Source organism: Gymnoscopelus braueri (assembly GCF_963280865.1).
Source record: "Gymnoscopelus braueri genome assembly, chromosome: 9".
In the NCBI taxonomy this organism is placed as follows: domain Eukaryota; kingdom Metazoa; phylum Chordata; class Actinopteri; order Myctophiformes; family Myctophidae; genus Gymnoscopelus; species Gymnoscopelus braueri.
In genome coordinates this window covers 24,180,188-24,205,511 of record NC_137610.1, presented here as the reverse complement: position 1 = coordinate 24,205,511, position 25,324 = coordinate 24,180,188, and the positions used below count along the sequence as shown (strand labels likewise).

At 44.4% G+C, this 25,324-nt stretch overlaps 1 protein-coding gene across 1 annotated transcript in view; it reads left to right on the top strand.

Moving 5' to 3' along the window:
* The window catches only part of kcng4a (potassium voltage-gated channel, subfamily G, member 4a), a gene marked incomplete at its 3' end in the record, with an annotated part of 46,789 nt that extends 21,927 nt beyond the window's left edge, over positions 1-24,862 (top strand). The window contains 2 exon segments of the mRNA XM_080437794.1: positions 23,991-24,156; positions 24,159-24,862. Of these exon segments, the coding sequence (XP_080293920.1) occupies positions 23,991-24,156; positions 24,159-24,862 (870 nt within the window).
* Between the last annotated feature and the right edge of the window lie 462 nt (positions 24,863-25,324).

Here is a 25,324-nt window from a genome sequence, read left to right as displayed (position 1 = left end):
GCTGTAAGCTTGTAGATCTTATTTTTTCACTATTATTTGAAATAGGGCTTAAGTGGTTAATTCACAATGTATACTGTACCTTTTCCCTTCCTAAAAATGTAGTGGAGCCTAAAAATCCTAATTGTCCAAAAATACAAATACTCAAGTAAAGTACAGATACTCTAACAAAAAGGGATATTTCACTTTCAAAAAAACTTTGGGTCATTTTATCTTCTACTCAGGCGTTTGTGAGCCCTCCAGACAGTTTTTAAGTTGCTTTTTTTTCATTTATTTTTAATATATATTTATTTTAATTAAAAAATAAATGAAAAAGTTATCGAAAAAACACGGCTCCCTCGCGTATTAGGAGGGCAGGGTGAGTCACCAGGACCAAGGATGGGTGTTTTTGATGAATCTAACATGTTAAAAATGGAGTTTGAAGTTATAATGGGTTTGTATAGGAAGGGGCCGTGTCTGATAAAATGAATATTAATATCTAAATAATGAATCAAGCAACTTAAAAACGGTCTGGGGGCTCACAAAAGCCTGGGTAGACGATAAAATGACCCAACGTTTTTTGAAAGTGAAATATCCCTTTAAGTGCAGTATTCAAGTGAATGTACTCCGTTACTGTCCACCACTGGTAACTAAGTACCAAGTACGGGCAGATCTCTTAGTGCCCTGCTGCCCCTGGCAGAAGCCTCCGGTCAGACGCCAGTGCGTCTAGATAGATTAGCGGTCGGGATAGTGTTTGGACTTGTGCGTGCGGCTTTCAGCAACACTCCTGGATCTAGGCTCTCAGCTTGCATCCACCGCCTGCCTGAGTTTACATCTTGTCACTGTTCAAATGTCAAACCACTGGTTGACATGTGAGCACTCTGCCTCTGCGATTTTGTTTACTTGAGCAAAGTTTCTCTCTCCCCCCCCCCCCCACACACACACACGCGTTGCAGAGCTAAAACCGCCGGGCCAAAGCCGCAGCTCTGCGTCTTTTTTTAATTTATTTTAAATTTTTATCTCACGATTTTGCAACCCCATTTTTTTTTCACCCAGTGCCAATTGTCTAAGTAATCCTGGGCGCTACACTCCCTCTGCCAGTCTAGGAGAGCCCAGAGCCGAGCCTTTGGTTGCCTTTGCGTCTTTGAGTGACACGTTTGCGTCATCCGAGCATACTACAGCGTCTGCTGCTTTTGCTATTTTTTTTATTTGAATCCGAAAAGTTTTGGACATTTGAGGTTTCCACCCAACAGAGACGATATATAGCTAAAATCTAAAATGACACACATGCTTTCCCTGTTTTATTGGGTTAACCAACTGCGATGCGACGCTTTGTTAGCTTATAGATTGGTCAAAAAACTGAAAATCTTTGAAAACTTTTGAAATTGTGTGTCTTTTTTCTTGCCTTTAATGACATGCAAATAAGGGCTGCCAGGTTGAAAAGTGTTTAATATGCCGCCCTGATCGCGCAGCCTGGTTAGATTGGCTCTTGTCTTTCTAATTCAGTCATATTGGCCGGGGGAGTAATTGAAATGGATGTTTTATGTCCTGGTTGTCGTAAATTGGAGTGGGATTTGCCGTTCGATAACCGCATCCCAGCGCATACATTAATCATAAGTATCTGACGAGGAGAGAGAAGCGGGGTAAGCAGTGTGTGTGTGTGTGTGTGTGTGTGTGTGTGTGTGTGGGGGGGGGGGGGATAGATACAGAAAGACAAGCGAGAGGGGTTCTGAAACTCTCAATCATGCGTTGATACCAATAACGTATACGATCCACAACTTATTTTAATTAATAAAGTGATTTTAATCAATCTCTATGGTATGATATGGAATATTAACATATATATATTGATACAATATAAAATACATCTGTATGACAGAGTATGTTAATACAATATCTATAACTAGTACATCTGTATGACAGAGTATGTTAACATAACGAGTACATCTGTATGATCAGAGTATTTAATACAATATCTATAACTAGTACATCTGTATGACAGAGTATGTTAATACAATATAACTAGTACATCTACAGTGGTTGGCTTGGCTTTGGTCTCCCTAGTACTCTTCCATTGAGACATTTAGACCCTGGTGTTTGGTAGGACACTTCACAATACACCCCCCCCCCCCCCCCCCCCCCCTGGCCCAAGTAAGGATTGTTGAGCGTTAGAAATGTGATCTCTCATGCGGGAAGATCTGGGTTGTATTGCAGCTCTAATGAATGAAAAAATCTGTTCATCTGGCTAAACACGCAATGTTTGGCCAGATGAATATGCATCACAGTTGGAATCGTGACATTGTTAGAGAGAGAGAGAGAGAGAGAGAGAGAGAGAGAGAGAGAGAGAGGAGAGAGAGAGAGGAGAGAGAGAGAGAGAGAGAGAGAGAGAGAGAGAGAGAGAGAGAGAGAGAGAGAGAGAGAGAGAGAGAGAGAGAGAGAGAGAGAGAGCAAAAATCGCAAAAAATGGGTGCTTTTCTTGCATGAGCTGGTCCTTGTATCTCCACTTTCCCACCTAAAGAGACAATCCCGCAGATTGCATGAGCTGGTCTTCATATAATTGACCATACAGCAGTTGACGTGGAAGCCTGTCCGCTGGCATCCTGATGGTAGTACTGAAGAAATGTTGCCCCCATGCTCTTGGTACCAGTTCTATTCAGGACTTCCGTGTGTGGAAAGCGATCACGCCAGGTTAGCCGAAGGATGCGCTGGAGACATTCGATGTGGAAGTTCTCCAGCTAATGGATGTGGCGGCGATACAGGATCCAAGCTTCACAGCCATAGTGTGTGGAGACCCAGATGGCCTTTTTGATAGACTGCTACCTTGGTGTGTATGCTGAGGTCTTTGTTCAGAAACACCCGTTTGTTCAGCTATCAAAGGAGGCTGAGGCAGACCTCATCCGCTTTTGAACATCATTGTCCACACTAAAGTTTTCGGGGTGGATAAATCTGGGACTACTGCTAGAAGGCTTGTTGTCGACATGTGATGGTGGTCGAGTTGGTTGAGGGGAGTTCATAGTTTAGACCCTGGTGTTGATCAGGACAAGCAGGTACTGCCTGAAGCTAATAATCACAATACACCACCCTGGACCAAGTGAAGATTGTTGAGTGTAAAAAATGTGATCTCTTATGCGGGAAGACGTGGGTTGGACCTGGGTTGGACATAAAAAAAAAGTTACGGTTTGCAGCTTTAATGAATGGCAAAGAATCTGTTCATCTGGCCAAACACGCAATGTTTGGCCAGATGAATAATTATGCATCGCAGTTGGAATCGTAACATTGTTATTTTATTTAGGATGGAGAGAGAGAGAGAGAGAGAGAGAGAGAGAGAGAGAGAGAGAGAGAGAGAGAGAGAGAGAGAGAGAGAGAGAGAGAGAGAACACAAAGACAGAGCATGGTAAAAGGCCAGAGATGAGTGGGGAGGTGGAGACTAGACAGACGGGGAATGTAAACACCAAACCAGCTGGGAATGTCCTGTCTGTCTGTCTGTCTGTACTGTATGTCTCTCTCTCTCTCCCTCATGTTCCCTTCTTCCACCCAAACACAACACTGTCTGACATGCATTCATTTCACCTCAGCACCCTTGTGTGCACGCACACGCACTTACTGCTTACTTGCTTGTGTAGTCCGAATGCGATGATGATTCATGCGGGTTGGAGTTACGTTACGGATTGCAGCTTTAATGAATGGCAAAGAATCTGTTCATCTGGTCAAACATGCAATGTTTGGCCAGATGAATATGCATCACAGTTGGAATCATAACATTGCTATTTTATTAGGATGGAGAGAGAGAGAGAGAGACGGAGAGCGAGACTGATAAAGCAAGTAAAGTACAAAGACAGAGCATGGTAAAAGTCTGTCTGTCTGTCTGTCTGTATCTTTCTCTTTATCTCTCTCTCTCTCTCAACACTAACACTGTCAGACTTGTTCTCATTTCACGCACGCACGCACGCACGCACGCACGCACGCACAGCACACACACACACACACACACACACACACACACACACACACACACACACACACACACACACACACACACACACACACACACACACACACACACACACACTCTCACACAGACAGACCACATGCGGGGGACTATGTCTATTACTAGGATGTTTTATTTTTGTAATGTTCTCTAATCTGCCATGTACTGTACACACGGCTCCGCCGAGAATCAATTTGAAAAGATTAAAGTCGTAACTTTTCATAATACATTTCAACGTCCAACAAAGACGTTTCTGTTGATAGCGTATTTTGTTATGATTTCAAACTGTTAATTACGTTTCTTGGCATCCCGGAGCAGCCAGTCAGTCTTTCACTAAACATCTAAGCTGAAAGAGACAATATAATTTATGCGATCCAAAACCAAACGCCAGACAACTCAGTCTTGGAAACGTCCATGAACAAGTTTATGTGTTTACTCTGTGTTTAACCCATTCAATCCGGGAACGCATCTGTGTCATTTTAGATTTCTTTGGCTATTAAAAAATAGCAGATATACAAGCTCATAGCGTGGCACCGAGTGCCGCGCTATGAGCTTGTAGATCTGCTATTTTACAAAAATCGGGAAAATTTGAAAGTGAAAATCTTTAACTCAGATATTTGCTTCTGGGGATTCTACAAATGTCTTCTAAATCATTCTAAATAAAAACAGTTTTTTGAAAAAACTTATGTTGCTACAGTATAATATCAGTGGTTCTCAAACTTCTTTTCATGTGAAGGACCACCCAAAATGATATGTATTTGGCTGCCAAAACATTGTCAAAATATTGACGCCCCAGAAGCAAATATTGGAGTTAAAAATGTTCACTTTAAAAATATATATATGTTCAAAGATTTGCACAAATTTCCCGGTCTTAATGGGATAATGAAATAGAGAAAGCCACCATTGTTACCAGCAACTGTGAGTTCTGTTTTTTTTGTGAGATGAGAGACCCTTTTTTACCCAACCTGTTCAAGGCGAGGATGTTGTCCCATCATGCTGTCGTGTTGTTCTGTGTATCCACTTAAACCACAGCATCCGTACTGTGGGGAAAGCTTTCGCTGGAAAATAGCAGATCGACAAGCTCACAACGCGTCGAGCTACGACGTGTTCTGAGCTTGTCGATCTGCTATTTTCAGCTAAAGCTCTCCCCACAATAACAGAAAACTGAAAAAACACTAGTATACCATAGCGTAGAGGATTTCACCCTGAGGGACTCCGGTCAACCATATAGGGCATAGCAATGGCGGCCATTTTTTGGTGCCACAGAATGGAAAACCCATTCATTTTTCTCATAGAAAAATGAATATAACCCTGGAACTAAGTCATCCAGGCTCTTGGTGAATCATGACAATAAAACATTTGATTCTGTGTAAAACATATTTGAATATTTAATTATATGACATACTATATTCAAATGTTTGTGTCTTAAAATAATTTATATAAATATTTTCTGAAATCTCTATGGGATGAAAATATGGGTTTTATATCTGTGGCACCACAAAATGGCCTCCACTGCTATGCCCTATAGAAAGGTGGGGACAGATTTGGGGACCATATTCGTGCCCAGTGGCGTCGTTATGCGGGGGCTTCGGTGGCTATAGCCACCAATGTTTTATCCAAAGCCACCAATAAAAAAATTAAATTTTTTATTTTTTAAAATTTGTATTCTATCTATAACCCTAACCTAACCCTACCCCTAACCCTAAAACCGAAATAAAGTAACAAAAAACGGGGGGGAAAGTACCCAAATCCGCCGAAATCCGCTTTGCGCACGCGGGGGAGGGGACATATGCGCGCGCAGCGCGCGTGCATGTGTCCCCTCCCCCGCATGTGTCCGTTGCCTGGGGGGCTAAGCCCCCGACCTAGTAGAGACCTAGGAACGCCTCTGTTCGTGCCACCTTTGAGCTGGCACTGGAGAAGGATGTCCCATTGCCGGCTGTCTGTGTGGAAGGGACAGGACAGCTGGCATGGTGGGACAGGGTTGAACATATGAAGGACTCTCCTTAACGTGTGCGCACCTTCCTACCTTGAACCAGAGAGAGAGAGAGAGAGAGAGAGAAATTATGATATGAAGTAAGTTTTATAACTTTAGAATGATGTTTTTGACAACTGAGTGGGATCTAAAACTTTAGCAAGCTCTTCTTATTTGGAAGGAACTGCCTTGGGAAAATGATTCAATACTGGAGCTTCTGTGGCTGTGGTCTGCAAGGTTGTCAGTCCATTTTGTGTCAGAATGTTCTGAAAGAAATGCGTAGGCATACTGGAGTTGTAAATATATAGAATCGATCTGTCAAACGCTATTGTGTAACAATGATACCACAACGCCGGCATGCTGTGTAAAAAGTAGCTTTATTGTGCAGTGGTGGAAAGTAAACCTTCACTCAAGTAAAGTTTTCAGGTACTTTTACTTAACTTGAGTATGTCAATTTCTCATTAATTCTATTCCACTACATCTTAGGCAAATATTGTACATTTCTTTTACTCCTCTACAATTTGAAGACTTTAGTTACTAGTTACTTTGTAGATTTAGATTATTATTGCAAAACATACATTAACAAACTAAGCTCTGTTTTATCTCATCTTGTCTATTCAAAAATATTAGACCTTCAAGTTTGCAGGTTTGTAGATATTTTCAAGAGATTTTGACAAACAAAAAATGTGTAAGTGTTATGCTTGCGGAACTTGGCACTGCCTCGTTGTGCCTGACCGCATCACTGTCGTGCCAGTAATCATGGTAAAGCACACCCTCTCGTGTAATATTGCTTAATTGAAAACAGGAGTGGTCCCTGACAACTTGCTTGAGGTACAGTATACCACATGCTGAACTGCTAAATGTGATAAACTACCGTTGTAAAATACCTTCTGTTGGTCTAGACTCAGGAAAGATAACTCTTCATCAAGCTAATCGCAGATGGGCTAAGACCTTAACATTTGAGCTCTTCAATTCCATTCTCGAGTCATCAGTCTCCCTCAAACACACATCAGTCATTTATTTATAAGCACTGTGGTCCAGTATTAGAGCCACTGAAAGGTCTCTCCACCAAACAGACCACTTCAGACTACAACAGCAGACAATAACAGACTGGCAGTCTGTTGGCAAAAGTTGGCAAAAGTTCTGCTCAAACTGTCAGCCGACGGCATATTGTTGTGCGCATGCGGTAGAGGAAATCAGATGACATAACCCTCCACACCAGGAGAAGGCAGTAGTCTGCAGCGCTGGTCTGCAGGGGCCTGCCAGTGTTGTCAGGTCTGCTTATTATAAGCGACTTTGGGCTTGTTGTAAAGTTGCTTGTAAATATTCATAGCTGCGGGTTGCTTTTGTTTGGGCTTGCTTTCAAGATCATTTTTGAAAATAGCTGATGTAATAGGGCTCAAGTGGTAAAACTGGTCGCTTCTTTTGGGCTTGTTTTCATAGACCTGGTCACTTGTTTCACTCACAAAATCTGGCAACACTGGAGCCTGCAGTCCTGAGTCTGGACCAAAACAAAATACACAGAGCATTTTTGCTTATCGTAGTAGCCTACTGCTTTGCTTTGGAGTTGATCGATCGCTATAGGAATTGAGAGTTGAGAATATGGTATCTAGTTCAAATGTCTCTGGGTTATTTAGGCTTGCTTCTGCATCAGTAGCAGACGAGAGGCCCCCTCTACGGAGCCTTTACCCCCCCTCTCTCTCCCCTCTTCACCACTCCGTGGCTAACGACAGGCTGTAGCTGTCGGTAACCGACCGAGCATGTTTGGTCGGCGTTCAATGCCATCCTAGAAGTCCCGACCCGACCCGATATTAAATATGAAGAAACAAGGTACAGTGATGATATGCAGGAGTCTTGTTGTGTCTTGTCTTGTCTTCTCTTGTCTTATCTTAACATCTCTGGCGCCTAGACAATTTCAAAAATAAACCTTTACCAGCTCAGTGGCCTTGTGGTTAGGCAGTCCGCCCTAAGCCTCGGAGGTGTGGGGTTCAATCCCCGGTCGAGTCATAAAGAATACTATGAAAATGGTAATGAAAGTCTCCCTGCTTGGCATTCGGCATCAATGGTTGGATTGGGGGTAAGACCCTGCGACATACTAGCGTCATGTCCAGGGGGTGTACTTGTACTTCAAGCAACCTCACGCTAAGAAAACTGGAGATATGCACCTGAACTATGGGCCATGTGCCACCGTTGGCAGTTATCAGTACCTTGGGGCTTAGTTAAAAACATTTGATTCAACAGAAGAGGCACATGCATTTTCTTCTTCCGTCCCCTGAATTCATTCAAGTTTTTTTTTTCATATCAATAAAACAATAATTTTCTTCCTTTTGTTCGGTTTAGTCACTTGGTTCCTTAGTTTACAGTATTTTAATCTGTTGTCCAATTAACCTGGTTTTACTGGCGGAAATGTTTGCTTCATCTCTCTGTTTTGTTCAATTCTGTTACGGTAAATCTATCCAGGCTATTTTAGTTTTAGCAGTGAACCTTTTCTTCTATTGACAATTTCCACAAAATATATTCATGAAAGCAGTTTAGGAAACCTGTGGGCACGGTACACACCGTTCACTTCAGCATTTGTTGTTTCCTTCACAAAGTGTTCATTAGCATTGTATGGACGTCTACAACTTTGGCTCTTGTTTCGCGAATTTGTAACCTTTCTACTGAGAGCAGCCCTATCGTGGTCATTAAAACTGGCCCCGCATCTGAGCTTCTAGGCACGTAACAGGAGATGTATCTGTGTGTGCGTGTGCGTGTGCGTGTGCGTGTGCGTGTGCGTGTGCTGCTATACTTGTGAGGGCCAGATGCAGATGTCCCCACAAGTTTAGTAGAATTTGAGAGTGAATTCCTGGTCCTCGCAATAAATGTTTTTTATCATAAAAAAATAAGATTTTATTAGAAAATATTCAGGTTGGGGTTAGGTTTAGGATTAGATATTTAGAGGTTAGGTTTAGGGGTGTTCCATATATTATATTTAGTTGTACGGCGATGTCCCATAAAAAAAATCTACAAGCTCACAACACGTCGCAGACGCTGTGAGCTTGAAGATCTGCAATTTTTCTGAACATCTTCGTTTTTTTCCCCAGGTATTTTCAATGCCGTCTTAAATGTTGATGTCCTCACAAGTATAGTAATACAAACCTGTGTTTGTGTGGGTTTGCGAGCGCACTAACAGGACTGAACAGGATTGAACTTCATAATGCATGATTCATGATGGCTCTTGTCTGTCCAAGGCTGGTTTGTGTTTGCCTGGGAGTCTTTTCATGCTGCCTCCAGCACATGGAATTTAATTAATCACTGGCTGGAGGTCAAGTCATCTGCCAAAGCTAAGAAATGACCAATTATAGGCAACGCTTGTCTCCTTTTCTCATGCGGTGCACACAAGTTGCTGGCGGCAGCTGAACTTACGGACGACAAAAGATTGGCCTATCAGCACCCAGCTTCTGTACAAACAACTTCTCCCTGCAGTATCACTTACGGGGTCCAATTCTTAACGGTGTTACTGTTAAATTAACGCCCTTTACTGTGCACATGCACGCAAACACACACACACACACACACACACACACACACACACACACACACACACACACACACACACACACCACACACAGACACACACACACCCACACACACACACCACACACAGACACACACACACACACACACACACACACACACACACACACACACACACACACACACACACACACACACACACACACACACAGAGGCAGGCAGGCATAGAGCTCAATCGATTTGACTCATAATGGACGGAAAACCACCCTCGTTCATCACAAGCTCATTTTACTGCATAGCAGAGGCATGGAATTAAAGATGCATTTTTAATGTTTAATTATTTTTCACAGGTCGTAATTTCAGCCTCTGTTAAGCGAGTGCGATCGGAAAATGCACACGCACACGCACACACAAAGGCTCAGCCATAGCCACTGTGAGGACAGGACATACAGAGAGGGAGTGCATGGCAGGCGGTCGCACAGACTCTGGGCAAGGAAGTAAATAACGGAGGCACACTGGCACATCATGGAGAGATGGAGAGAGAGAGAGAAGAAGAGGGAGAGAGAGAGAGGCAGATAAAGGGAGGGTGGTGGAAGAGGAGGGAGGGAGAGGTTGGAATTAAGAGTTAGAGGAGGGAGAGAGAGAGGGGGGAGTGGAAAGAGATGGGGAAGAGAGAGAGAGGGGGAGAACATTACACATTTCTTTATTCCCTTTTAATTAAACATACACTATTTTGTTTTGATTGTTTTGTTCCAATTTTGCTTGGGCAATGTCAACGTATATTTTCTCATGCCAATAAAGAGGGCAGAGAGTTAGGCAGAGAGATTGGAAAGGGAGACAGAGAGAGAGAGAGAGTGGGGGAGTGAGAGAGAGAGGGGAGAGGGGGGGTCAGAAGGAGAGCAAGCAGACAGAATAACTGAGGAGTAAACGGTGAACTCTGCTGATCTCCTGTGACTGCCACTGGGGTGTTTACAGTCACACGCACGCACGCACGCACGCACGCACGCACGCACGCACGCACGCACGCACGCACGCACGCACGCACGCACGCACGCACGCACGCACGCACGCACGCACGCACGCACGCACGCACGCACGCACGCACGCACGCACGCACGCACGCACGCACGCACGCACACACACACACACACACACACACACACACACACACACACACACACACACACACACACACACAGTGACAGAGAGAGGCAGTGATATGGCCTTCATTTCACACTGCAGGGAGAGAAGGGGAAATAAAGTGTGTGTGTGTGTGTGTGTGTGTGTGTGTGTGTGTGTGTGTGTGTGTGTGTGTGCACGCACGCAAACCAACAACCAACAGTTTATGTTGAGGAGGTTGAGTGGTGTCTATGTGTCAGCGATAAAGTGATAAATGTCCTGGAACCGTTTTGAAAAGCAGTAAATATTTGCCGATCTAAAAACCTGCCTGTGTGTGTGTGTGTGTGTGTGTGTGTGTGTGTGTGTGTGTGTGTGTGTGTGTGTGTGTGTGTGTGTGTGTGTGTGTGTGTGTGTGTGTGTGTGTGTGTGTGTGTGTGTGTGTGTGTGTGCGTGCGTGCGTGCGTGTGTGTGTGTCGATTAGAGTCAAGTGTGGGTGTGCGTGGATGTATACCAGCATAGGCAAAAGGTTCCCATGCAAGTGTGTGTGTGTCCTTAAATGCTAATGTAGTGTGTGTTTGTTGTGCGTGGGTTTGTGAGTGTACATACATCCAGTATCAGTGTGGAACAGATCCTCTGTCTGGTTGTTCCAGTCCGTATTGTTCTGGGCTGTGTATACCTCCCCATGTGCTGCACAGCTGCCAGGCTGCATCTCACAAGCTGTACACCGCAATGTGTTTGTTGTGTCTGTGCCACAGCACGACTTTACACACTTTAACCTAACCCTAGCAACCCTATTCTGGGGTGAAAATTTGGTGTAACGCATTTTGAGCTTGTAAATGGTCAGTGTGCAAATTGGTGTAGAGCGAACAGGACTCCAGTCCCTCGGGGACTCCGGTCAAGTGGTTTGTCGGGGAACGCTCATAATTCCGACCTCCCATTACCCCGACCGTTAGGTTAGTGTGAGGTTAGGGTTAGGCTTAGTTATAATGGGGCCAGTCACGGTGCGTGTCAGATGAAGACCCAAATGCATAACCACACAGGCAGGCAAGTCCAATGATGTTTTAATGAACAGAACACAAAAACGTACAATGACAAGAAAGTAGTTATGAGTACAGGACTGTCGGTGCTGTGTGTGTGTGTGTGTGTGTGTGTGTGTGTGTGTGTGTGTGTGTGTGTGTGTGTGTGTGTGTGTGTGTGTGTGTGTGTGTGTGTGTGTGTGTGTGTGTGTGTGTGTGTGTGTGTGTGTGTGTGTGTGTGTGTGTGTGTGTGTGCGCTCGCCTGCATGTGTGTGTGCGCTCGCCTGCATGTGTGTGTGCGCTCGCCTGCATGTGTGTGTGTGCGTGCGTGCGTGTGCCCGTGGGCTTGTCTCTGTGCCTCACTGATACACTCTGTCAGACAGAGAATAGAGACTCATGGCATGTGAAAGGAAACCCAGGCCTCACATGTCACCTCATCTTTCACCCGTCCTCCCATCTCTCTCTCTCCCTCTCTCTTTAATCCCTCTCTCCTCCTCTGCATCTCTCTCCTCCTCCTCCTCCTCCTCCTCCTGCTCCATCCCATCCCTCTTATCCATTCATTTCTCATCTGTGTCGTGTCCTCTAGGTCTCAGTGTGTCGTACGTCTCCATTAGGATGCAGGGGGTCTATTTGTTAGTGGTTGTTTGTCAGTGATGGCTTCAGCGCAGGCAGGCAGGCATGGAGATGAGCTCCCTGGTTGCACTCACGTCCCTCACAGCCAGCATGTGTGTTGCTGCTCAATATAAGCCTCTGCGTTGCCCTTTTCCACTCCAAGAACTAGAAATGAACCGTACGCGTGACTTGTGTTTCACAGATTTGTATGGATTTGTTTTCATACACTACAGCTCGGTTTCAGATACGGTTCTCAGAACCTAATTTGGGCCCTGCTCTGGAGGTGGTACTGATCCTGAGCTCTATAGGAACCCAGAAGTCAGAACTTACACTTTCAGAATGTTTTTGAAATAGCAAAAATAGCAGATCTATTTTCAATATTTGTCATACAACAAAGTATATAGGACTTAATTTGCTAAGTGGTTAATGAATAACACATTTTAACCAATATGTATGGTAGAGTATGTTAATACATTATAGTAAATCAGCAGTGGTTGGAGGTTCCTACTCTTCTATTGAAACATTTTGACCCTGGTGTTGGGTAGGACATATACTGCGGTTTAATAAGGTTAATTGAAGCCGGCGGACAGTAGATGTGCCTCCATCTTTATTGTTGTTTGGACATAATTGAAAATGATCTGGGGGTAAAGCGGACGTCCCGCATCTCCACCCGCTTCCGTCTTGTCTTTGCAGTCGTGCAAATTTGTCCGACTGTAAATCTAATTATTCTAAGCATACTAGCTTGCTACTTTGCAGAAATGAACATTTAAATATATATCTTGAAGATATTTTAAATATGTTTGTGAACGGAAATGACAAGCAGATGACAGCTTCCTTTCTCCGCTTTCGGGAGGTATAGTTCCAAACTCATTAAGAGATTGTGGAATGGTTGTCTAGAACCAGGCTCAGCACCAGGAAACATGTGTGTCGTCATGTGTCTTTACGGTTCAAACCTGCTGCCGAAACTATCGGAAAATGAGCCAGAACAGGAAACGGGTGTGCCACCTTCTGGTAACCTGGGACTACAGCGTCTCTCAGTCGGGAGAGACAACGGATATAAAAGTGACGGATTGTAGCTTGCAGCTTTATCTTTGACTAAAGATGGGTGTTAATAGACCCCTTTTGTAAACTCTCAGAGTTAAATGAACACTGAGGATTTCGCTGTGTGTAGTCAACTCCCCATGGATCAAAACAAAACAAAACAAAACAATGGTTCTATATTTGTGCGTGCTGCTGTGTCGTATGCGTGCATATAATGGGTCAGTGCCTCATTCATCACATAACTTAACAAGGTTAATTGTGTGAGTGTCCACGTGTGCGTGTGCATTTATCCGTGCGCACACTGATGCATCCTCACACTTCAAGTTATAGCGAGAAAAGATACATGATGGATGTTCCTGTCACCCAGTACAAGCCCTCTAATGACCCGTGACAAATGAACGTAGTGGTCGAGATGGTCTTTCTCTCTGTCTCTCTCTCTCGCTTTCTCTCTGCCTCTGTTTCTATCTCTTTGTCTCTGTCTCTCTCTCTATCTCTATCTCCCCCCAGCCCCCCACCATGTGTCCCTTGTCTCTGTTCTCTTCTCCTTTCTCTCCCTCTGGAATAGTGAAACACAAGGTCACTATAGTGGTGTTCATTGGTGCGCCGTGTGTTTGAAGGTCTGGCCTCAAGGTAAAGCTGATTGATTGCCTGAATATAGTTTGTGTTGTTCCCCCTCCTTCACCTCCCTAACCTCCCACCCGCCCCACCCTCCTCCGCCTTCTCTCGCACAAACCCTCGTCGGACAGTACAGAGTTCTCACACACTGCAAAATCCTCTGGCTGTTAATTGAACTGTGAGAGTGTTAAGTTAACATTCTGCAGTGCAGAGGAGAGAGGCTGTGGGTTGCTCTTGAACCGGAGAGACTGCAGCATCATGGCGGGACCTTTACTTAACGGATAGGGGAAACTGAGATGAAGGGAGAGAGAAAGAGAGCGAGAGGGGGGGGGGGGGGGGACAGACAGAGAGACAGAGAAAGAAAAAAGTCTGATTGCATAACCAGAGAAGGTTATGAACAGAAATAGCCAACTTTAAACGTTGTGTCTCTCTGGGCTTTGATTCCATCAATGCAGTGCCGTACCCACAGAGCTACCGTATATGCCGCTCACAAATTCAATACGCATGATGCTGGCTGCATGAATACCATTATCTTATCATGCTTATAAAACCAGAAATATACCATGGAATAACAAATGGCTTACATAAAGACACTTCATCCCCAGTGCGTCCTGAACTGTTGATTCGACACACGGTCCAGTCCGCCTACACTACAGACACTCTTGAAAACCGCCTTCTCGGGCTACGCGTTCGTCATTCGGAGCTGCGGAAGGAAAGCGTTCTCGTGCAAACAGAACACGTTTTTGCACATCAAACAGCAGCTGTTGACGTATCTCAAGCAGCTCGCTAAGTACCCGCGGGGTCACCGGTGGAATGTAGATAGCGGACCGAGCCCTGACAACAGCTGCTGGCAGAGCTGAGCTAGCGGGGGCCTGTACGAGTGGAATATAAATGCTGCGCTCAAAAGCAAACAAGCAGCCATCGCTAACCCTTTATAGGCCTAATCAATCAAACCCAATCCCTGAGAAAGTAGCACTCATGCTAATGTAGGAGCTGTCAGCTTCATCCCATGCATTCCTCTCTTGATGTCTCGCATGATGGCTGTGCACACGCCAACAAGACACATAAGTATGCAACAATTCAAAATGATTGATAATGTTGTACATTGTTTAGATTAGGGCCTGGCCAATAAGTCCTGCAATAGCACCCTCTACTGTAAGGGGCCCTGTCCTTGGAAAGCATTTTTTTGTAGTTGCCAGTGCCTGTCTGCCATACATTTCTATGGTAAAGACGTGCTGGTGCGCTCCTCTTCCCAGCGCTCTCGGCGTCTGCCGTGTTTTGGCGCAGCGCCCTGGGCGCTTCAAGCTGGAAACGGTTCAACGTTTGGAGAGGAGTTCTGTTCATTTGATCATGTGTCTGACAACCTGGTAATTTACGACCCAACATTACATTACATTACAGTCATTTAGCAGACGCTTTTATCCAAAGCGACTTACAATAAGTGCATTCAACAAAGGTAGGCAAGAAAACTAATCACCAGAAGTGCATTCTCTTCTCAAACAAGCAACTAAGAGCATACCGCCAAGATAAAAGTGCAATATATCAGCTACCTACTTTCTTAAACAGATGAGACAAATAGGAAAATCTAATGAAAATCAAATGAATCGTTACCACACAACCATGTGAAGCCCGTTGTTTCAGCGAAGCTATTTGTACTAATAATTCTGACATTGTTAGGGTTAGGGATAGTGTTAGCTATAATGGGGCCAGCCGGACCAACAGGACGTCGGAATAATGGTCTGTTGGAATAATGACATATTTGAACACAGCAATGGTAGAGTGGTTTGAACGTTGTGGGTGTTAATAAACGCTGCATGCGAGCGCTATGGAAAAAGCGTTCTCAGCGGACACGTCGCCTTAATTTACATAATCACAAAATTGGGGGTAAAAATAATTGGTTACTCTAAATTTTGAGGAAAAGAAAAGAAAGCACCCCTACTAACAGCGTATCCACTCCTCACCACACTCTTCCAGGAGCTACTGTGGATGAAAGCATCCACCAAATGTTTAATCATGTTTAATCAAAGTGATGGAATGCCTGATCAGTTACCACGGCCAGTGGGCTATGAGGCACAAATTACAAGCCATCACTGGGGATGAGGGATTGAGATCAGGAGGGATACAAATCTCCCGTAATGACAATATCAAATCTAATTAAAATGTAATGTAAAATGAGATGAAAAGTAGAGTAGAGTCAAAGTGTGGGGGAACTGATGACTTCATTATGTAATTATTGTGTAATATTTCAAATTGGAAAATTAATTGAACCCTATAAACTTAGTTGACCGGAGTCCCCCAGGGGTCTATGCTAGACCCTCTCCTTTTTCCCTCTACACCAAATCTCTACACCAAAAATACCTACCGGTATCTACAAGCTCACACATTATCGCGTTGTGAGCTTCAAGAAGTGTGCGCATGTGTGTGTGTGAGTGTACGCGTGTGTGCATGCGTTCATGTGTTCCTCCCATTGCTGTTCCGTCTGAGTATTGAATTACAGTATGGTATGTCTTTACATTTCCAGTCATAATTTCATGCTTAGTATGCTCTGATTATCAGAGTCAACTTTCCTGCCTGTACTTGTACTCTGATCTCCACACAAACCTTTTCTTTTTCCTCGTTAATTATTGAGAGCAGGCAGCTCTCATTGACACATGCGAGGAACTGAGTTCACACACTGTAATTGGAGCTGCATTGAGGGGCTTCGCCCCTCACTGTTTTCTGTTAGAAGTGCTTTATTTTCTCCTCTCATTGTACTGCGTTAGCATACTGAGCTTTCATCTTCCTGTCTCTTGGTTTGAAGCTGGGTTCTGCCTTTCATCTGAGGAGCACAAAAACTTCTCCTTGTTTATTCTACACACTAGTTGTTCACAAACTTTTTTAATTTCAAAGACCCCCAGCAGGGGTGTAGTGCTATTTGTAGAAGTGGGGTAGAGCATCTATAATGTGTGTGGGCGCACACACACACACACACTATGACACTATGAAAACATGCCCACGTAATATAAAAACATTGTGACAGTGCATCTTTACCAAAATACTACATTACTTACATTATGAATAGCATTAAAATGTGAATTACATCAATAAATACGAATAACAAAATATGTATGTGAGCCTATGCATGGCAACAAGCGGCAACGGTTGTTTTTTTTGGCCCACATTTGTGAAGGATGTGAAATGTTTTAAGTAGTTGCAAATACTACTTGTAAAAATGTCAGGATAAATTAACTGCTGAATACCAGAGATGTTTATAGCGGATTTCACTTACTTTCACTATAGGTTATCAGACCGCTGACAACGTCATCAGATGGGGTGATTCCTCTCCATAAACTTTGTGTTACTGAAATACAAGCACACAGTTGTGCAAAAGCCTAACTCAAGTTTGTGGATCCCTTCTCCAGGAGAACGTATAGTTTAGATCCTTTAGCCCGAGAGAACAGTCAGTTGAACATGTTCTATTAGCCGTGGGTTTTATTGGTTGTTGTTGGACAGATTGGTAGCTGGACTTAATTTCAGTAATTGGATGCTCACAGTAGGTTTTTATTGTTTTAGTTTTTTTCTGCACAGCCATGTCACGTGTAAAGTTGAGAGCTGATGAGGAGCACGTGCAGAGCGTATCCACTTTCAGTCCACTCACAATTACTTGAGTACCGTTACTTAACACATTGGGTGCCAGAGGTTTATTAAAATATTATACGTTGAGTGCCTGCATTTCTTCCATCCACTTGCGTTATACATTTCGTGCTGTGAGAAGCCCCGACGAGGAAGTGCATGTAAACAAAGCGTGCGTGCGAGACGGCGGAGGGTCCCGACTAACGCCTGGAACAATAATATTTCCAACGCGACCCTCCATTGCAGCGTGATCGCCGATCGAAAACGGCTCGTTTCCACCACATTAAAAAGAAATGGAGATATTAAGCTTTTAATCAAGGAGATAACATTGAAAACGCCGACCGGAAGGATTTTTGACATGGAGCCACATCCAGCTTCTTCTTCTCAGAAACTCCTTGGGTGATGTCAAAGTTTCGTTTTAGCGCCCCACGTGGCCCACATGTATAAAAATAGAATTGGGTCAAAAACGGTCCGGACCGTTTTCGGCACTTCTCGTTTGGACCCTCAAAAACGGTCCGGACCGTTTTTGGCATTCAATGTGTTAAGTACATTTTTTGAGTATCTGTACTTTACTAGAGTAGTGTTTCCTGGATACTCATGACTTTCAATCCACTACATTTCAAAGACTCCACTACATTTCTAGGAAGGGCAAAAGAATATTATGAATTAACCACTTAAGCCCTATTTCAAATATAGTGAAAGTAGCCAATCTATAATCTTGTAGATCTTATATATCCGCAAGTATTGAAAAAAGGACACATTTGAGTAAATATACTTAGTTGTGGCTAATGTTGTGTGGAAGTGACTGGCTAAGGTAGAGAGCGTCCGTACAGAAGGTCAAGGTCAAGGTCAATTTCATTATCGCTGAGTGGCAATTTGTAGAACATCCATTAGTAAATACAATCATCATCAACATCCTACACACACACACACGCACACACACATGCACACATGCACACACGCGCGCACACACACACACACACACACACACACACACACACACACACACACACACACACACACACACACACACACACACACACACACACACACACACGTGCGGTGATGTCAGACACCGTAAAAAAGCTGCTCTACAATATCAACGTGTCAACTTGTACATCTGAAATTGTCCAGCTATTTTCAGCTATTTTCAATGCCGTCCAAAAATTTTTATGTCCTCCCAAGTAAAGTAATACAAACGTGTGTGTGTGTGTGCATGTGTGTGTGTGCGTGTGAGTGAAAGCGAGGCAGAGAGAAGGAGAGAAGGAGAAGGGCGTTGCAAACCCCCCGATGGGACTGATGTCTCGCCAGAATAAATACACAGATTTTATACCAGGTCACCTGTGCTTCAGGAGAGAGAGAGAGAGAGAGAGAGAGAGAGAGAGAGAGAGAGAGAGAGAGAGAGAGAGAGAGAGAGAGAGAGAGAGAGAGAGAGAGAGAGAGAGAGAGAGAGAGAGAGAGAGAGAGAGAGAGAGAGAGAGAGAGAGAGAGAGAGAGAGAGAGAGAGAGAGAGATTAATCGGTTCGTTGATATATGTTTTAAACCATTTTAAATCTAAACAAAACACGCTTTTGGATTTTTCAATTAATTGGAAAAGTAATCGATATCAAACCGAATAGTCTCCCAGAACATGAGCGATAGTTGCAGCCCTAGAATTGAGTCCTATGGATTTGTGTTGGTAGGAGAGCAACAGTGCATTGGTGAGTGGCTCCAGGATCACTGTGAGGTGGCTGGAAGGACAGAACATTCATCAAGAGGATCTTTTCCACAGAAATACCGCTTCAATAAATCTCTAACCAAATCTGTCACCTTTCCTTATTCCCTCCTCCTGTATCCTGGACACTTTGTTCTTTTCCTTATCAGGTTCATCTCAGCTCTTGTTCACTGTGGGACTGTATAATTGTGTTTTCTCTCTCTTTCTCTGACTTTTTCTCAGCTAGCTTTTTGTTGCTCACACCTTTCACATCTCCTACCCCCAGTGGTACATTTACATTTACTCAAGTACTGTACACAAGTACAATTTTGAGGTAATTTGTTTTTCTTGGAAACTTGGAGTTTGAAGGCTTGAGAGTGAGAATGTGTTATTTTATACTCGACGATGTCATAATTTTTTTTTTTATAGCCGATAGTGAAACAACCTTGCCCACGGTCAGCCTATGTTTTGCACAGTAAACATTGGAGCTGCAAGTTGTTTGCGGATGTTTCTTCTCTTCATATGCAAATTAGCCACATTATCCACTTGAAACCGCTTCGCTTTGTGCAACAGTGGTGGGCGGAGTGCGGAGGACCTGTGATATTTGCATATTTGAATCATAGTTCCAGAATTTTTCAATGAGAGAGTAAGACTAGATGTGCTTGCAGCCTCTCTTCAGAGTTTTTATTTTATTTTATTTATTTGACATTATGTTTTAATGGGGGAAAACTATGTTAAACCAAAATATAAATCATAGCAAAGCACTTTTGCATACTTCAGAACATGTCTGGAGGGGGACATTAAGGCCAATCCGTACATACAAAAATGGCATGTTTTCAACTAGAGATACTATTGTTTCCTTCCCGATACCGATTCTGATACCCACAACTCGTGTATAGGTCTATACCGAGTACTGATCCGGTACCAGTGTGTAATAAATACAAAATATATATAGGACAAGCTCTAAAAGTGGGGTCTAGGGACCATCAGGGTTCCTTGAGGGGGTCCAATTGATGGCCCACCGATACCAGAGTATTTTATGCAGTATTGGCAGCTTTACCGATGCTTTTCTGATATTGGAACAAGTATATTTTCAACTGAGAAAAAAGTCTTGACTCTATCAGTTGAAAATATGTCATCGCGCTGGAGTTTTCACACATATGAAGCAGCTTTCACCCCGGGGTGTTAGGATGAGATGAGGGCCATGCAGACACATCTGCGCGCCGCGCGCACACACACACACACACACACACACACACACACACACACACACACACACCACACACACACACACACACACACACACACACACACACACACACACACACACACACACACACACACACACACACACACACACACACACACACACACAGGGATGAGATGAGGGCCATACAGATTACAGATACACATCCACTCCGGGAAGAAGGAGAGAATGCGAGCTTGGTGAGGTGTGTCTGTAAACACAGGCGAATACAAGAGTGAGAAAAGGCCTTTGTGCGAATGACGAAGACGAGGAGGAGGAAGAACAAGAGCGTGTGTTCTCGTGAAAGCCACGACTACGACAGGGACAGAAAATGGTGTGAGGAGAGAGGCAGTGCTGGCAGAATTACTTAAGTACAAGTACTGTAGCAATACCACAATGTAGAAATAACTCTTTGGCATCAAAATGTACTTAAAGTACCAAATATAAATGTACTCATTATACAGAATGGCCCATTTCACAATTTGTTTGTCTTTCTTTCTTTCTTTCTTTCTTTTTTTTAGTTCTGCTATTTTGAATAACCAAAGTATAAAACAAGGCTAAAGTGGTTGATGTACTGTATGTTTTGTTATAGTAATCTAATTAAAATATGAGTAAGTAACTACAGTAGTAACAACTGTACATAATTGTAGTGGAGTACGATACTTGCCTCTTAGATGGAGTATAGAAAAATGGAAATACTGAAAGTGAAAGTACCTCAAAATTGTACTTAACTCTTTCAGTGCCAAGAGTATTTTCATAAAGTACTCCCAAACTGCCAGGAATTTTTGTTTTTTTTTATTTTTAAATTTTGTAATTTTTCATTCAAATAAATGATCTGATTGGGGTTTTAAACCCATATTACAGTTCTACCAGTAGAGAGCAACAAATCGACACATTGATGATCTCGCTGGCTCACTCGCCCCCTCCCAAACAGGCTCACGTCATATCCGGTCAGAACCGGATGTTGACATTTTCGATAATCGTTGATCGGGCTAAATTATGATGCGATACACGACTACGATGACTGATCGTCACCCAGACCAAAGAGAGTAGACGTGGACCTCTCCGTTCGCTTTTTATACCGTGTGAAAAAAACGTGACTTTCCCTATTCTGGCCGAAAATCACCGGAGAAAAACAACGTGACCCGGAAATGAATTTTTTTTTTTACATCCGGCTCCGGGTGAGTCTGATGTAGTCAGGAAGCGAAAGTGATCATGAAAAATATACAGAATAGCGCGACCACAGTCAAAAGTAAAAACTCGGGATTTCTCGTGCTGGCACTGAGGGTACTCGGGAAAAACTCGGGATATGTCGGGGCGTGGCACTGAGAGAGTTAAGTACAGCACTTAGTTATCTAACACCACTGGAGGGGGGGGGGGTCGAGGGCCTCAAACAATAGAAGGAAAGATGGGAGGGAGGGAGGTGGTGGAGGAGACAGTGAGTGATGAGAAGGAGGTGCAGAGGGAGGAGAGGAGAGGACAGAGACCCCCTGAGGGATGGTGCTTTTCGGGGGAAATGGATGATGGGGAGAAGCGGAGGAGAAGGGCGGTGTGGGCGGGGTGGGTGAGCGCGGAGATAGATGGAAGAGGAGAGGCCAAGGGAAAAGCAAAAGGATGGGCCGAGAGAAAGAGGGATGAGAAGGAAGACAGGAAGGAGTCTTTTGTTGGAGGGGGTGACAGATGGACGAGCGTTTTTTGATGCATATACTGTACATGGTGAAATCCTGTATGGGTTACGGTTTGGGTTAAGACTCATAGCTTGTAGATTTGATATTTTCACTTTTTGAACATTTTTAAAAGAAAATGTGAAAACTTTGGATGTGCCAAAAATAGGGACTCCAAGGTTAACCCATTCAATCCGGGGACACATCTGTGTCATTTTAGATTTCTTTGGCTATTCAAAAATAGCAGATATACAAGCTCATAGTGTGGCACAGAGTGCCGTACTATGAGCATGTAGATCTACAAAAAAAAATGTATTGTGAAAAATTTTGCAAATCTTTGCTTCTGGGGATTCTACAAATGTCTTCTAAATCCTACAGTTTTTTGAAAAACGTATGTTGCTATATCAGTGGTTCTCAAACCTTTTCATATCAAGGACCCCCAACATTATATGTATTTGGCCGCGGACCCCCATCTCAAAATATTTTGTAATAGGGACCCCCAGATGCAAAATGTTCCCTTTAAAAAAAAATATATATATTCAAATATTTGCACACATTTTCAAGATTTTTTGAAAATAGCAGATCTACAAGCTCATAGCGCGGCACTTGGTGCCGCGCTATGAGCTTGTATATCTGCTATTTTTTGAATAGCCAAAGAAATCTTAAAATGACACAGATGCGTCCCCGGATTGAATGGGTTAACGTGGGCAACACTCCGGACTTTGCTGAGTACAGTATGTGGGGAGGTTCTGGGGGGAGATTGATGGCCCGAGGCCAGTGTCCCCTCTGTGCCATCGTATGGCTGCCTAATGGCTCTTCCAGGTCAGTTAGAGGGTGTCCGGGGCAGCATGCCCGCGCACCTGTGGTCCCTCTAACTGTCAAAAGATGCAGTCTCATTTTCCATTAACCATTTACATCCGGGAACGCATCTTACAAATGTTTTCTATAATAAATCCTAACTGGTTTCTGAAAAAACGTATGTTGCTATATTATATCAGTGGTGCTCAAACCTTTTCATGTCAAGGACCACCAAAATGATACGTATTTGGCCGCCGAGCTTATCTCAGAATATTTTGTGCCAGGGACCCCCAGAAGCAAAGATTTGAGTTACAAATGTTCGCTTAAAAAATATACACTTCAAGATTTGCACAACTTTTCACGATTTTTCTAAAAATAGCAGATCTACAAGCTCATAGCGTGGCACTCTTGTAAGCAAAAGTGCAAAGTGTAAAATAATGGTTATAGCTCAAATCTAAAATGACACAGATGCGTTCCCGGTCTTAATGGGTTAAGGAATATCTGAAGGAAGAACAGTCCTGCAGACATTAGAAGTTACGCCTCGTCTATTAATAGGAATGCATATGTTTGGGTAAAATTAAGTGAAATATTGTGGGCAGCCAAATAATCCAACTCGCCGGTGATTTTGCATGAATTTCTGTGCATTTCATACAGTACCATTTATTGATATTTTGTGTGTAAATGTATTATTATGTGTGTGTCAAATGATGTGCCATCGATTTTTGATTTCAAGCTCTGAGTGATGTGCTACCAATGACTCCCGTCCAGGGACTACAGAGTGAAGTGCTGCAGTATTCCTTGTGCAATATATTCATTGGGCATTGTCCCTCCCTGTCAAGTAAAAAAATGAACAGACAAACAGGAAGGTATCACATTAATCTGCCACCCGCCCCGCTCCCCCATGAAGGCACCGATTGTTTGTGTCACTGCCTGATGTCACCTGCATGGCCACCAGCTAGGGTTTACATGCTCCAACAGCTGTAGCTAATGATTTATTCATCATTACAGAGGATGATTATCTGACCCTGTGATTCTCTCGTCTCCCTCCCATCTCTCTCTCTCTCTCTCTCTCTCTCTCTCTCTCTCTCTCTCTCTCCCTCCCTCCCTCTCCGTGTGTCTCAGGGCGAGTGTTCCGCAAAGTGCCACCACATGTTCGTCATCGAGACGGTGTGCGTGGCCTGGTTCACCCTGGAGTTCCTGCTGCGCTTCATCCAGGCTCGCAGCAAGCTGGACTTCCTGCGCGGCCCGCTCAACGTCATCGACGCGCTGGCCATCCTGCCCTACTACGTGTCCTGGTGGTCCCCGAGGACCCCGAGCTGACGCACGACACGGGCAAAGGCAAGGGCTACCTGGACAAGCTGGGCCTGGTGCTGCGGATCATGCGCGCCCTGCGCATCCTGTACGTAATGCGGCTGGCCCGCCACTCCCTGGGCCTGCAGACGCTGGGCCTGACGGTGAGGCGCAGCACGCGCGAGTTCGGCCTGCTCATGCTGTTCCTGTGCGTGGCCGTCACCCTCTTCTCGCCGCTGGTGCACCTGGCCGAGAGCGAGCTGACGGGCGCCGCGGACTTCAGCAGCATCCCGGCGTCCTACTGGTGGGCCATCATCTCCATGACCACGGTGGGCTACGGCGACATGGTGCCCAGGTCCATCCCGGGCCAGGTGGTGGCCCTGAGCAGCATCCTCAGCGGCATCCTCATCATGGCGTTCCCCGCCACCTCCATCTTCCACATGTTCTCGCGCTCCTACCAGGAGCTCAAGCAGGAGCACGACCGCCTCTTCAAGGAGGAGATCCGGGAGGCGGCGGAGGCCGCTGCGGCCGCCGCCGACCTGGAGGAGGTGGGGGTGATGGGCGAGGGGGGTGTGGGGATGACGCGGGACTTCCCTCCGTCCGGACTGGGGCTGCGGGAGAGCACGGAATCGCTCGCCCTGTTGGGGAAAGGCGACGAGACGGCGGGCAATAACAACCACAGCTTACCGGCCGGAGCCTTCTGAAATGGACCCACATTGACAGACACACTGACCTCCTTGGAGCTGCACACACATATAAGACTGACTCTATCGAACAACCTGCAGAGGATATGAGCACCTTCCCCCAAAATTACTGTCAAATGTGAAGTATATACAGTATTAATAACTGTAAACTGCCGTGCTCTCGCTCTGTCTAACTCCACAAGGGGATTGAACATTGGTTTTCGAACCTTTCGATTTCAAGGACCCCCATAACTCTTGAGAGTGTACGAATGGAACCAAAAGGACCGTACGGGTCCATTTGGTTCAATTTGTACACTCTCAGAAGGTATACACCCGTAAGGATCCATTTGGAACCCCCTCAAGGAACTCTAAGGGTCTCTGGATGCTACTTTGAGAACCACAGGAAGGTGATCGGATGCTTCAGACAGTGAGGCGGGTTTCGACATTGCATGGTTGCTAGAGGGGGATTAATTAAACCCTGTT